Source organism: Lepus europaeus, chromosome 4 (assembly GCF_033115175.1).
Source record: "Lepus europaeus isolate LE1 chromosome 4, mLepTim1.pri, whole genome shotgun sequence".
In the NCBI taxonomy this organism is placed as follows: Eukaryota; Metazoa; Chordata; class Mammalia; order Lagomorpha; family Leporidae; genus Lepus; species Lepus europaeus.
Window position 1 is genome coordinate 10,543,179 of NC_084830.1, and position 14,778 is coordinate 10,557,956.

Here is a 14,778-nt window from a genome sequence, read left to right on the forward strand (position 1 = left end):
GGGTGCGCACAGATACTGTGGCAGGTCCACATGGGTACACACACACAATGCGGCAGGTGCACTTGGGTGCAACACAGACCTGAGTGCCCACACAGAGGTGTATCCCCAACAAGCACGCATCATCCTAATGCAGAATTATCAAGAGCATCACTGTGAACACTTTCCATTTATATACCTTAAACTCAGTCCTGCTATCAGCACCTTGGGAAAAATGGGGAAACTGAGTCATGAAGAGGTTAAGGAAGTAATTCAAAGTCTCTCAGATACTGCATGTTTGGCCTGAGATTCGAAGAACAGTCAGTTTCCAAATGCCATGAGGTTAACTGTGTTGCCAGCCTGCCTTGCACATGCAGATATACAAGTGTAAGTATACATGTGCTGGTAATAGAAACATGTGAAAATACACATTGACTCACGAGAGTGGCTGTGCACAAAATCACTCATTCTCTCTCTCTCTCTCTCTCTCTCTCTCTCACACACACACACACACACACCTGTCTACAGTGTCTGGAATATATGTTGATTGACTGTAGGTAGGAAGTCCTTAACTTATTAACAGGTTGTGGTCTCAAGGCTGCTGCCTAAGTTGCTCAGATATTTGGTGCCTTATCTGTCATGGGACTCTGGTGAGCAAGAGCAGCCCTCACGCTGTTCTGGAAACTTCTGGATGGAGCTCAGCCAAGGAGTCGCTGAGTCCCCTCTTCCTGGAGTGACAGTCTCTTCTCTCTCCAGATCACACTGGCCACCATTGGCTACGGAGACAAGACTCCCAAGACGTGGGAAGGCCGTCTGATTGCTGCCACCTTTTCCTTAATTGGCGTCTCCTTTTTTGCCCTCCCAGCAGTAAGTGTGATGTGCAGGACTCCTCCCCCCGCCAGCCTCAGCGTCATCCTTTCACCCCCTAACTCCCACACCCAGCCGCTCACCAGCCATCCTCTTATGCATTACTGTGATGCCCCTGAAGACTTCCTGTCCCAAGACCCAGTTTCCAGGCTGCCTTCTGTAGCTGAGTTCATGGCTCCCTCTAGATGCAGCTCTGTAGAAGCACTCCTGGCCTCATTCTGGGTTGCACATTTCTCCCTGCCTCCACCAGGGGGCTGTGAACTCCTCGAAGGCTCATAGGCTATCTTTTATTTTTTTTCTCACTCTTTATGTCTGAGTAATATTCCGTTGTCTCTCTCTTTCACCCGTGGTTCCCAGCACCTTCCGCAGGGCACGTCCTTCACGTGAGTGAGCGCCCTTCCTTTGCCATAACGTTGGCTAGTTTGTATAAAACTTGTACTTGCCTAAGAAGAATTCATTGCAGGCAGTGTAGTGAAACAACTCCCCCAAATCTCACTACTACGGATGTGTAGTAGTAACCATAAAAACAGGTGACACTTATTGAACTTGAGCTGTGCCCCCAATCATGCCAACATCTTACCTTCATCACCTCCTTTAAACTGCAGGCAACACTAGTTGGCTGCTGTATTTAGCTCGTTTTCCACGTGAGAAAGCCGAGACTTCACTGGGCTTGTGGATTTTCCACAGTCCCAAGGCTCTTGGGTTCGGTCATGAACCACTGCCAGGGATCTGCTTCTAAAGCCTGGCTTTGGATTGTGAAGCTTGAACAAAACGTTCTGAGACAGCAGTCCCTCTGCCACTCTCTGCTCTCCCATCCGTCCGTGGTGATGTTCTTTCACCACTGGCAGCCCTGCTGTGTTCTTTTTCCCCTGAGCCTTTGGAGCACAGGAAGATGACCTCCCTTCCTGTTTTCTCACTGATGAAGCCAGGGAGGGGTGTAGGGATGCCACACAATTGCTAAGCTCTTTTCGTGTTGAAAAGGTTGTGTTTCTGTCCACTTTAGACAAAGCAGACCTGAACATCGAATTGGATCCCAAGTTGGGGAAGATTCTGGCTACAGTGAATGTCTCAAGTGACATTCAAGTTCAAGTAACTGAAATACCTTCAAAACCCAGTTAGCATTTCCCAGGCATCTATTCGGTGCCATCCATCACTAGGCAGTTCCTGTGTGTCATCTCCCTTTTGTGTTATCAGAAGTGTGAGGCAGGTCCTATGACCTCACTGCCCTGTGGAAGGATGTGAGGTGGAGCCTGGATCAGAGGTCTGCCTACGTTCTTGCAGCTGGACACGACCTTGGGATTGGAACCCAGGCCTTTCTGGCTTCAAGACTCCTTTGCTGTTCCCTTCTCCCCCTCTCTCTGCAGTGTCACCCTGGCTGGGCTGTGAGCACACTGCCCACCCTGGCGGTGGGGAAGCAGCACCAGGACAGTGCAGCGGGACTGTTCACTGTCTTACCCTCTCTCTCCAGGGCATCCTGGGATCAGGGCTGGCACTCAAGGTGCAGGAGCAGCATCGTCAGAAGCACTTTGAGAAAAGGAGGAAGCCAGCTGCCGAGCTCATCCAGGTCCGTGTGCCTGGGAATGAACGGTGGTGGGTCTAAGATTGTGTGTGTGTATGTGTAGAATGCACCCACATGTCCCCAGAGAAAAAAGACATCCTCAAGCTTATGACCTGGAATAGGCACCAGGAGCCTGTGTGTGTGTGTGTATACATACATGTATGTGTGCACACGGCACATTCCCAAACAGGAGCAGGCCTGCTTGCTTATGCCCACTTGTGGATGGATGGCTATGGTCGCTGCCAGCATGAGCTTTATAACTTATCTTGGTATGTACTGGGGCTGAGTCCTGTCATACTCCCATCCCACCTCCAAGCCAAGCAAGAAATAGACTACAGTGGGTCAACCTCTCAGCTGGTTTTCCTGATAATGCTGGAGTAGAGAATTTGGCTCAGACTTGGGGCCCACACTAGGCTTCCTTCTACTTCTGCTTCCAATCTAAGACTTGACTGAAATTTGACCTAAAGGGAAGAATCATTTATAATTCCAGGGACTTATTTTTTTGGGTACAAGAAGAACTGGCTCCGTCACACCCATTAGGATAGATAGCCCTAAGCCAAGGCAGGAAGACATGCCTTACATGTGACAAAAAAAATGACCCATTTCACCTGTTTGTCCTACCCAGTAGACAGTCATGAACCACTGCCAGCTCTCCACTTCTCCCTCACTCCCCTGGCTGTGGACGAGGGGCTGGAGATTGTAGTGAGAAACAGTAAGAAAGGCAGAAGTATTCCTTCTTAGACTTCAGTGGGAGCTGCTACTTCATGACCTCATGGGCAATTGGGAGTTGTCATGAAGTTCTGTCCTGGCTACAGTGAGCTGAACGCTTAGGGCATGGCCGCCCACCCCTGAACCTGTGTCCAGCTGTAGCGAGTCTCCCTGTGGTACTACAAGTATCTGACAAAGGACAGTGTATGAAGTCATCCTATGTCTTGTAGTTTGAGTCGGTTGCCATCTCCAACCATCTGCCCCATTACTCCTGCAAACCACAGATCACCAGGGCATTTGAGGAGTTCTAGAAAATCTTAGCACCCAGGCTTCCTCTAGGCTCTCTTTCCTACTCAGGAGTGGCACAAAAGACCATAATTGTCCTATCTATTGGAACTGAGAAGTCTCAGAGAACCTTCTGGAAAGAGTGGTCCCTCTTTCACGGTTTCTGTACCTTCTCATCTCCCTCCACTGTAACTCTTTCAAAGCCACCCTCCATAATATCAGTCATAGTTCTGAGATGGCCAGGGAAGGTTTTTCTTCTCAAAAGGAGCTACAAAAATCCAGGAATCTTGAATGTTGGCTCAACACAGACTCAAATTCTCAGGAGCCAAGAGCTTAAAAATTGCCTCAGTGTCGTGGGATTCTTTGTGAAAGTTCCAGGTGACAGTGGCTCACTCCTGCCACTCTTCTCCCCAGGCTGCATGGAGGTATTATGCTACCAACCCAAACAGGATAGACCTGGTGGCGACGTGGAGGTTCTATGAATCTGTCGTCTCTTTCCCATTCTTCAGGTAAGTAGCAACTCCAAAGTGCTCAGGGCATGGGTCACCATCATTCTGTGGTCTGCATCTGTGTCTGTGGCCTCCTGGGTTCCTGGAGGATGTTCTTCCTGGTGGTGGCTCCCTACAGGGGCTGCACCTTAGAATCAATCTGTGAGCTGAAGAGCTCTCCATACCCAGGCCATACCCCAGGCTGATCAAGTACAACTCCCACACTTGGAGCCCAGACAGCAGGATGTTTTAAGATTCTTTATTTGAAAAGGAGAGAAACAGAAAGAAGGAGAGACACAGATCTTCCATCCATTGATTCAGTCCCCAAATGGCTGCAATGCCCAGGAGTAGGCCAGGCCCTGGCCAGGAACTACATCCAGGCATCCAGGTCTCCCACGTGTGTGGCAGGGGCCCGGGTACTTGAGCCATCATCCACTGCCTGCTCAGGTGCATTAGCAGGGAACTGAATCACAAATGGGGCGGCCAGGACTTGAAGCGTTGCTCACATGGGATACCGGAGTCGTAAGTGGCTGCTTTACCCACTGTATCACAATCCTGACCTTGTCAGCATTGTTTTGTTTTAAAGATCCCCAGGTAGTGCCTAGTGTCACCAGCCAGGGGTTACCAGCTGAACAGTGTGGAATGACTGACAGGGGAGGGCCCCATCAATGTAGGATCAGGACGAATGGGCTGAGGCTGTGGTCCAGCACTAAGGACCATGCTACCTGTCCTGGATGTGCCCCCAGCCTGGCATGGCCCTAAGACCCAGAGGTGCTGTTTTGTGTTCTCAGGTTTCCAAGTTCCTATTTCCTCACAGGTAGCCCGGGAGAGAGGTTAAGATGTGTTAGAATCAAGGGGGCCTTATGGAAGATGCAGGTTCATGGTCCAGCTTCAGCAGTCCCGATGGAAGTGTGTTGGGAAAGGTGTCATGAAGGGAAGCCCCCAGGTGACTCTGCCCCCCTGGCCCACACTGCATAATTAGAGTGAGCCTGCGTGAGAGGCGTTCCCAGCTTCCCCTGGCAGATGATTGGGTGAGGCTCAGAAACTTTGAACGCCTCTCCCAGGGTCGGGTCCTCAATGCCTCTGATCTTTTCAGTTTTGGGGATTCTAAGACAGGTTTTTACCCTCCAGGTTTTAGGTACTGTGGTCCTGTGCTCAGGGTTTTCAGTTTGTAGCTAAAATGGTGGACTCCCAACAACCCATGACTTGGAAGGAAAAGTTAGAGACACAGTTAGCCTTGTAGCCAGGGCGGGCACCTGCTCTGAGGCGTGTCTCTGGCATGTGTCTGTCATTTCAATGGATCATAAATGTGGCCCACTACTGTCCCCATCTCACTCTCCCGTATAGTCTCTGTTGGACCTGTGACCCCTCTCAACTCTGCCTCAGTTCACCCTTCCACCCTCAACATTGGTTTGCAGTAAGGCTATAAGAAAACACAAGAAATTTGAGTTTTAGTGGCTCATTTGTCTACACAAAAACTCCCAACAGGCAAGCATGACAAAGACAAGAAAGTCCAAAACCCGACCATAAGGTTCAGGGCGTCACAAATGGGCTCCTGCTGCCTGCTCTCCCCTTGCCCCCACCTTGCCTTCCCTCCTTGAGAAATTCTCGTGGCTGGTGCTTTGTGTCCAGGGCATCCAGTTCATCAGTGCCTTTGAGCTTCTTGTATACACCAAGCACTGAGCCAAAGCAGGGACAAGCAAGGTGACTTGCAAAGGAATCTAGCTTTGACCCTGAAGGCAACGAGAAACCAAACAAGCCTGGAAATGACGTGATTGGGTCTGCATTTCAGAAAGATGACAAAAGCAAGTGTGGAGTGAGTCAGACCCAAGATGCCAGGCAAGGAAATCAGCTAGCAAATGGTTGCAGAGTTCAAGTAAGAGGATGAGGGCTGGGGCAAGGTAAAAATCAGTATGATGAGCCAGCAGAGAGAGGACTTCAAAGAGACGAAGCTAAAGAAACTGATAGAAGGGTTAGAAAGAAGAGAGAAACCAAGTCTTCAATAAATGAATGACAAAATGTAGATTTACTCACTGAGTCTTCTCACTGTGACTAGGCTAACCTGCTCAGAAGATGACCTAGGTGGTTCTAACTTCTATCATTGCTGCAGTCACTTATGGCTTTGGATAACATAGTCTTCCTAGAATGAGCAGGTGGTGGCCGGCGCTGCAGCTCAATAGGCTAATCCTCCGCCTGCGGCGCCGGCACACAGGGTTACAGTCCTGGTCGGGACGCCAGATTCTGTCCTGGTCACCCCTCTTCCAGGCCAGCTCTCTGCTGTGGCCCGAGAGTGCAGTGGAGGATGGCCCAAGTCCTTGGGCCCTGCACCTGCATGTGAGACCAGGAGAAGCACCTGGCTCCTGGCTTTGGATCAGTGTGGTGCGCCGGCCGCAGCACGCCGGCCACGGTGGCCATTGGAGGGTGAACCAACAGTAAAGGAAGGCCTTTCTCTCTGTCTCTCTCTCACTGTCCACTCTGCCTGTCAAAAAAAGCATGTGGCTTCCCCTTAAGAGAGTGACCTTGAACTCAAAAAAGAACATGTGCAACCATGTTGGATGCGGAACCAAGACGATTTTTGTTTGCTGTGCATCCCAGGGTCTTGGCAGTGAGCCCATTCTTTTGGGTTGATTTATTATAAATAGGCATTGTCCTAGCTGTCAGAGACTTGGAGAAGTACATTGTGCTGCCGACAGCTGCTGTGATATGGGAATGGCTTCTAAACTAAAAGGGAACATTTCCTTCTTTCTTTATATTTTGTCCTTGAAAATCAAAGTCAGCAGAGAAATTCTTTTAGAAACCTTTCTGAAAAAAAAGGCAGTCCCTTGGAGGAAGAGAAACGTCCTTGAATTCCAACCCACCCATATGATAATGGCAAAAAAGTAGCTGACAGTACCCAGGTGCATCCTCATTTGCCCTCTAAAGTTTTTCTCTTCTATATTTTAAATAACAACTTTATTGAGATATATTTCACAACCAATAAAAGGATTCCATACACCGTAAAAAATGCCTCTTTTAAAGCTGATGAGTCACTGGTTTTAGTCTACTCACAAATTTGGTCATCAATCACCACAATCTAATTCCAGAAAAATGTCACCCCAGAAGGAAACCTGCACCTGGGAACAGTTACTCCTGGTTCTGTCTTTCTCCAGCCCCTGCAACCACTATTCTACGTTTTGTTGTTCTTGTGCCTATTATAAAAAAGTTCATGTACTAACAATCATGTAATCATTGCTCTTTATGTGTGCTTGCTTTCTCTTAGTGTAGGGTTTGCAGGTTTCACCCATGTAGTAGCTTGCACTAGAACTTTATTCCTTTTCATGATAGAATATCTCATTATATAGACCATATGTTGTTTCTCCATTCATGAGTTAATGGACATCTGGGCTGTTTCCACCTTTTGGCTATCATGAGTAATGCTGCTGTCTGCACTTTCTGTGGACATACGTTTTAAATCATGGGTATCTACCTAGGAGTTGCATTGAGAACTCTACATTTTACCTTTTGAGGAACTGCCCGACTGCTTTCCACAGTGGCTGCACATTTTGTATCCCTGCCACAGATTATGAAGGAAAAAGTTGTGTAGCTCAGTTTGTAGCTATGTCTCCACACCAGAATCTGCAGCTCAGTGTAGTCCTTGGTTACTTACTTGCTTGAGGAGAACCTGTGGTGAATGATGGCATTCCATTTTCTTTTATTACTACTTGTAACTATAAACTCATTGCTTCTGAATTGTAAAGAACCTCAGAGTTTCAAGTCCAAACTCAATTTTGTGTGAAAAGAATCTGAGATTCCAGAAGTTCAGACTCAATCAAGGTCACTTTTCGTGTTGGGCATGACTAAGACCAAACTCAGATCCGCTGATTTGCTGGCCAATGGGAACTGCTGAGACTTAGACCAAGTAGGTGGTAGGAGTCTGAGAAGGTACAGGTTGATGCTGTGAGTGGTAGTGAAAGAATATTCTTTTATATATATATATATATATATATATATATATATATATATATATATAAATTTTTTTTTTGACAGGCAGAGTGGACAGTGAGAGAGAGAGACAGAGAGAAAGGTCTTCCTTTTGCCGTTGGTTCACCCTCCAATGGCCGCTGCGGTAGGCGCGCTGCGGCCGGCACACCGCGCTGATCCGATGGCAGGAGCCAGGTGCTTCTCCTGGTCTCCCATGGGGTGCAGGGCCCAAGGACTTGGGCCATCCTCCACTGCACTCCCTGGCCACAGCAGAGAGCTGGCCTGGAAGAGGGGCAACCGGGACAGGATCGGTGCCCCGACCGGGACTAGAACCCGGTGTGCCGGCGCCACAAGGCGGAGGATTAGCCTAGTGAGCCGCGGCGCCAGCCTGTGAAAGAATATTCTTACGCAGGCAGGGTTGAGGGAAAATGTTAAAAACCAGACTTTGCTTTACCTCAACAGAAGAGTACAGAGCATGTCCTTGCTCATTGGTAGAATTACATTGTACTTCACCCTTCTGCAGTGGCAGCTGTCCAGGATGGGAGCCACTGTCCACGTGTGGTTACTGAGCATTTGATTGTTCCTAGTAAAACCAAGAAATTTAGCTTTTAATATTAATAGCCATATTTGGGGACTGTCTTTGTGGTGCAGGGGGTTAAGACAATACTTGGGCACCTGCATCTCATTTCGAAGTACCTGGGATCAAATCCCACCTCTGCTTTCCCTCTACTTTCCTGCTAATGCACTCTGGGAGGCAGCAGGTGATGACTCAAGTACTTGGGTTCCAGGACCCACATTGAATTTCTGGCTCCTCACTTCATCCTGACCCAGCCATGGCTGTCGCAGTCATTTTGAGAATGAGCCAATGGAAAGAAGATTCTCTACCTTTTCCTTCCCTCTCCCTTCCTCCCTCCCTTTTTCCATTCCTTCTCCCATAAATAAAAATACATGAATTTTATATACTCATATGTGACTAGTGACTACAAAATTGGACAGCATAGTTCTAGAATTCTTAGATAATTGGAACTGAAGTGGAGATGAGGAGACAGGCTCAGAAGGTAGAAGTTGGGGCTGGTGCTGTGGCACAATGGGTTGGTCCTCCACCTGTGGCGCTGGTATCCCATATGGGCGCCAGTTTTAGTCCTGGCTGTTCCTCGTCCAATCCAGCTCTCTGCTATGGCCTGGGAGGGCGGTGGAGGATGGCCCAAGTCCTTGGGCCCCTGCACCCACATGGGAGACCAGGGGGAGGCTCCTGGCTTCAGATCGGCCAGCTCCGGCTGTTGCAGCCATTGGGGAGTGAGCCAGTGGACAGAAGATGACCTTTCTCTCTATCTCTCCTTCTCAGTGTAACTCTACCTCTCTCAAATAAATATTTAAAAAATCTTTTAAAAAAGATTCTTGAACAAGAAGAGTTCATTTGTAACCAGAATTTGTTCCTTCTGTGACCAGGGTCAAGTGCTTAGAATTGGGGGGTGGGGCACTATGTGTAGTAATCATTTCCTCTGACAAAATAACATTGGATCTTTTATAAATGCTATCTCGTTTAACATTTAGAAGATAAATACAAATACTCCATTTTTCATAACACCATTTTTTTGGAAGACTTATTTATCTGAAAATCAGAGTAATGGAGATATGGAGAGGGGAGAGATCCTTCCATTCACTGGCTCACTCCAGATGGCCACAACAGCCTGGGCTGGGCCAAGCCAAAGCCAAGATCCAGGAGCTTCTTCCAGGTCTCCCACATGGGTGCAGGGACCTTAACATTTGGACCTTCTTTATGTTGCTTTTCCCAGTCCACTAGCAGGCAGCTGGATTGGAAGTGGAGGAGCCAGGACACAAACCAGTACCCATATGGGATGCCAGCATTGCAGGCGGCAGCATTACCACAATGCCGGCCTCTGACAACTCCGTCGTATAGGTGGAGAATCAGAGGGTCCATGAAATTACTTGGCTTGGTTAATGTTAGCTCACTAGTAAATGAAGGAGCAAAGGTTGGAACCAGGATAATCTCCCAATGCCCATTCTTTCCATTGTATCTCTGGGAAGAAAAGTTTATTTGAGGAGAAAACTGGGTGTAAAGTAATGTGAGACAAGGATTATTTGAACATTAATACCTATTTCTGAAGATTGGTGTTGTGAGGGTCAAATCAAAAGTGGTTGTCTTAGCACTTGGCCCATAGCAGGTGTGGTCTGTGCTGGCTGATCTGGGCTGAGAGGAAGCATTGATGTGACAGCACAGAGGAGATGAGGGGGGACGGAACACCCTAAGCTCCCAAATTATAATCATGGAAACCACCATTGGTGAGCACAGAGCTAGAATGCTCTGTCCAGACTGTGGTTAAAGCATTTTATCTATTTAGTCCCTTCATTGAGCAGACTTTCACTGTCTTATGTGCTGGGTGCTGTGTTTGGGACAGGGCTCTAACAGTGAACTAGATGGAGTTAGCTGCCATAGGCTGATGAAGACAAATGAGGGACATGCCCACTAGACATTGTCACTTGGAGTTTGTTGGGACTTTGCCTAAAATAATCTCAGAGGAGCATAGGGCATGGAAGCCAGACGTATGGAATTGAGAGTGAAGGGGAAATGAGCAGCTGGGATACAGCAAGCTCAGATGGCAGCTGGTGTGGGATGTGGTTCCAGGCAGTCTTTCCCTGATGGTTGGGGTCTAGTAGCAAAGGACACATGGGGGAGCAGTGGGGGAGGAGAGGGACTGGAAGAGGGTGTGGGAGACTGCATGGGTTCTAGTTGCCCATCATCCATGGCACCCCATGGATGCCCAGTGGGTGGGGCTGGGTGTAGGAGGAAAATGACTCCACAGTGGGACCACAGAGATCTCAGGAGTCAAAGTCATCACCACCTCTGTGTGGTCAGGTGAGGGACATCTGACATGCCCGCCACACTGGAGCTGGCTGCTGCATGGACTGTGGGATGGAAATGCCCTTTGCCTGCTCTTCCATGCTTCCTCTTATTCTCTCCCTACCCCCCTCACCTTTGGGTCCGCTGGTAAGTCAGATGTTCTTTCATCATTTAGTCTATACTCCTCACATGCTAGGATGCAAGTGATGAGATTTTAGAGCTGTTGAAAACCACAGGCTCTGCCCTCCACCAGCTCATGGGTTACACATCATTCTACAACAAGATGATCCAGGGACTAGCACATAAGGTTAAGTCTCCGCCTACAGTGCTGGCATCCCAGAGGGGTGCCAGTTCAAGTCCCAGCTGCTCTACTTCCAATCCTGCTCCCTCCTAATGCACCTGGGAAAGCAGCAGAAGATGGGCCAAGAACTTGGTCCCCTGCACTCACATGGAAGAAGCTCCTGGCTCCAGGCTTCACCTGGCCTGAGCCTCAGCTGTTACAGCCATTTGGCAAGTGAACCAGTTGATTGAAGCTCTCGCTGTTTCTCTCTCTCCTTCTATCTCAAATAAATATGTGAATCTGAAAAAAAAAAAGATGATTCAAGTGGTAATCACAGGGTACAACCCCACATGTAAAAAGATTAACTCAGTCCTGACCCTGGGCAGTTGGATGAGAACCAATTTATGGACTTAAGGGTGGGCCCCTTCAGATGGAACTCAGCAGGTGAGTGAGGCTATCCCAGTCAAAGGAAAGAAGAATTCTTGGCAGGGGACAGCCTCAGCAAAGGTTCGGTGTTGTGAACGTGTGTGTAGTGCTTATGTTGCACCTGTTGGTTAGGAGTATGGTTTCCTAGGGGTGGATGCTGACTGCAGCTTCCTGAGGCCATGTGCTTCAATTTCTTCATCAGGAGAATAAGAGAACAATAGTACTTATTTCATAAGTTTATTATGATGATTAGTTAACCATTACAAAAGCTTGGAATAGTATCAGTCTGTGGTGAGTGTTTGGCTTAGCAGTTGACACCCCAAGCCATGGTCCCCATCAGAGTGTCTGGGTCTGAGTCCTGGCTCCTGTTCCTGATTCCAGTCTTCTGATAATGCAGACCCTGTGAGGCAACAGTGATGGCAGTGGTAGCTGGGCTCCTGGCACCCTCGTCGGAGACCTGGGCTGAGTTCCTGTCTCCTGGCTTTAGCATGTTGGTCATAGCAGGCATGCAGTGGAGGGAGTCCATAGAAGGTCTGTCTCTCTCTCTCTCTCTCTCTCTCTCTCTCTCTCTCTCTCTCTCCTTCTCCCTCTCTAATTTTAAAACATCACGTGTGCCTGATTATTGTTCAGTACGTGGTAGTGAGAATGTTGACTGTGACAGTGGTGGTGGCTGCTGTCTTGTGACCTCCTGGCTCCCTCAGCCTCGTCAGTAGACAGATTCCCTGATAATAGCACAGAGTAGGTGCTCTGGATAAGCAGATTCATGAGTAGCTGAGAAGAACCTTGAGAGCTCAGAGCCAAATGGTAGCCACTTGGATCTGGGGTGTGGCTGGCGACACCCCCCTCGTGACTTAGTTACTCCCACACTCACCATCGTGTCCCAGAGCTCTGCACCATCATTTCAAAGGGAAACTTGGGGAAAACTCAGGAAGAAGGCAGCCATTCTGTATATTTATGCATTATTTCTTTTTCTCTTTTCTCCGTATAGGAAAGAACAACTGGAAGCAGCAGCCAGGTAGGTTCTGATTACGAATCCTTTCTTCCCAGCCCAGTGTTGGGCCTGAGGGCCCAGTTCCATGTGGAATAGGGTCCCTGGTGACCGTGCTGGTCACAGGGCTCACTGTAGCTGCTGACCACCGTAATCCTCTGCCATTTCCATGCAGTTGTTCCAGGACAGCTTAATAGGAACCACGGCAGCAGCTACATCTGTCTGCTCTGGGCCTGGTTCTATGCCCAAAGGACTGCATTTGTGAGCTCAGTTGGTCTTTAACTACGAGAGAGGCCTTGACATCCTCATCCATGGATGGGGAGACTGGGGCCCAGAGAGGTTGAGTCTTTCCCTTTGGATCACAGAGTGCCTGAGGATGCAACCAGAATTCAAAGTCAGGGTTCCCCATCACATCAAGACATTGTTTCAATTACATGTTGTTTCATTTGCTTCTTGGGCCTAAAGGTGACACTTCAGAAAGTGACTCGAGACTGTAAATCATGATCCCCACAACTGTGACTGTCCCCCAGGAGGCCAGGGTCACTGCAGGCTGCAGAGGAACCTCCAGGCCATGGCATTTCTCTAACCCTCCATCTGCTTCCTCTTAAGAGGCTGTCACTGTGTTGGGAAAGCTGAGCTCTATCCCAGATCCTAGGAAACGAACTCTTGAAAACAGCTGTTTAAACTACTTATACATCTGTGCATATACATTTACATGTATAATATGAACTGTTACTGTGGCCAAACCCCGAGTCCAACTGCTGATCTTCTAGAGACAACAGCACTGGGGCAGAGGGGGTGACAGGAGCCTGGACTGGTAGGGGAACCGCTTGAGACCAGTGGCCTTTGGGGAGCTGAGCGGAGGCCTCTTGAGTGTGGTTCATGATCCGAGGTCCACAGGTAATTCCTCTTAGAAGAGACTTTTGCTAGCAGTACTGGTTTACTCCCATGTGGAAATCAAACCAGTCTTCCCGTCTCCTTCATGCGTTGTCAAATGCCTGGCTCCAGTTTGCACTGTGGGGGGCACTTGGGGAGACTTTAGGGAAGACTGGATCACTAATGACAGTGTCGGAGGACATTAGCGGGAGGCTCTGCAGCAGCTTGTGACTCACAGAGGCGGAGTGGGAAGACAGACCTCAGAGTCCCTTCTAGATGTTTTTATAGAGACTGAGGCCTCCTGAGGATACAAGTTCCCTCCAGGTCACACAGCCCATGAATATCAGTTGTTATGAGATTCAGGGCTCAAGACTCCCAACGTGATGTTCAATACGGTTTTTTTCTTTTTTCTCTTTTCTTTTTTTTTTTTTTTTTGACAGGCAGAGTTAGACAGTGAGAGTGAGAGAGAGGGAGAGACAGAAAGGTCTTCCTTCCATTGGTTCACCCCCCAAATGGCCGCTACGGCTGGCGCACAGCACCGATCCGAAGCCAGGAGCCAGGTGCTTCCTCCTGGTCTCTGATGCGGGTGCAGGGCCCAAGTACTTGGGCCATCGTCCACTGCCTTCCTGGGCCACAGCAGAGAGCTGGACTGGAAGAGGAGCAGCCAGGACAGAATCCGGCGCCCAATCCGGGACTAGAACCCATGGTGCCAGCGCCCCAGGTGAAGGATTAGCCTAGTGAGCTGCAGCACTGGCCAACACGGTTTTAAATCATGCAGGTGTTGACATTGTGGGTAAATGATTAAACCTACCTCTAGAGCCATTTCTGTACAGATAGGAACAGAATTCAGCCAAATTGGAATGAAATGACGACTCCTCTTACCTATAGGGTATACATTCCAAGACTCCCAGTGGTTGCCTGGACCCATAGATGACACAGAACCCAGATAGCCTATGTTTTGTTCTTACATATTCATACCTATGATGAAGGTTAATTTATAAATTAGACACAATAAGAGGTTAAAAGCAGCTAAAAGAACAATTGGATCAGTATACTAAAATAAAAGTTTTGTGAATGTGGACTCTCAAAATATCTATTCAGATTATCACATTTTCACTTAAAGGAAGTATTTACAGCTTCGTTGGTGTATCTGAATTGCCAGCACTACTATTTTTATACTTTGGGGACATTATTAAGTAAAATAAGTTTGCTTGAACTCAAGTAACTGTGATACTGTAACAGCCACTCCTGTAACTCCATGACTAGCAGTCAGCTGGTGTATACAGCGTGGGCAAGATCAACAAAGGGATGGTTCCTATCTCAGGATGGAAGGGCATAGTTTGAGATTTCATCACCCTACTCTGAATGGCAAGCAACTTTAAATTGATGCATTATTTCTGGAATTGCCATGGATCATGGTTGACTGTAGATCATGGTTGACTGTAGATAACTGGAGCCACGGGAAAGAAAACCTAGAAACAAGAGAGGATTGTTGTCTGTGCA

The 14,778-nt window shown here is 48.3% G+C and overlaps 1 protein-coding gene across 1 annotated transcript in view; it reads left to right on the top strand.

Moving 5' to 3' along the window:
* KCNQ3 (potassium voltage-gated channel subfamily Q member 3) overlaps positions 1–14,778 on the top strand; it is a 343,382-nt gene that overhangs the window by 299,882 nt on the left and 28,722 nt on the right. The window contains exons 6-9 of the mRNA XM_062189451.1: positions 733–843; positions 2,312–2,407; positions 3,809–3,903; positions 12,400–12,426. Of these exons, the coding sequence (XP_062045435.1) occupies positions 733–843; positions 2,312–2,407; positions 3,809–3,903; positions 12,400–12,426 (329 nt within the window). The remainder of the gene's footprint in view (positions 1–732; positions 844–2,311; positions 2,408–3,808; positions 3,904–12,399; positions 12,427–14,778) is intronic.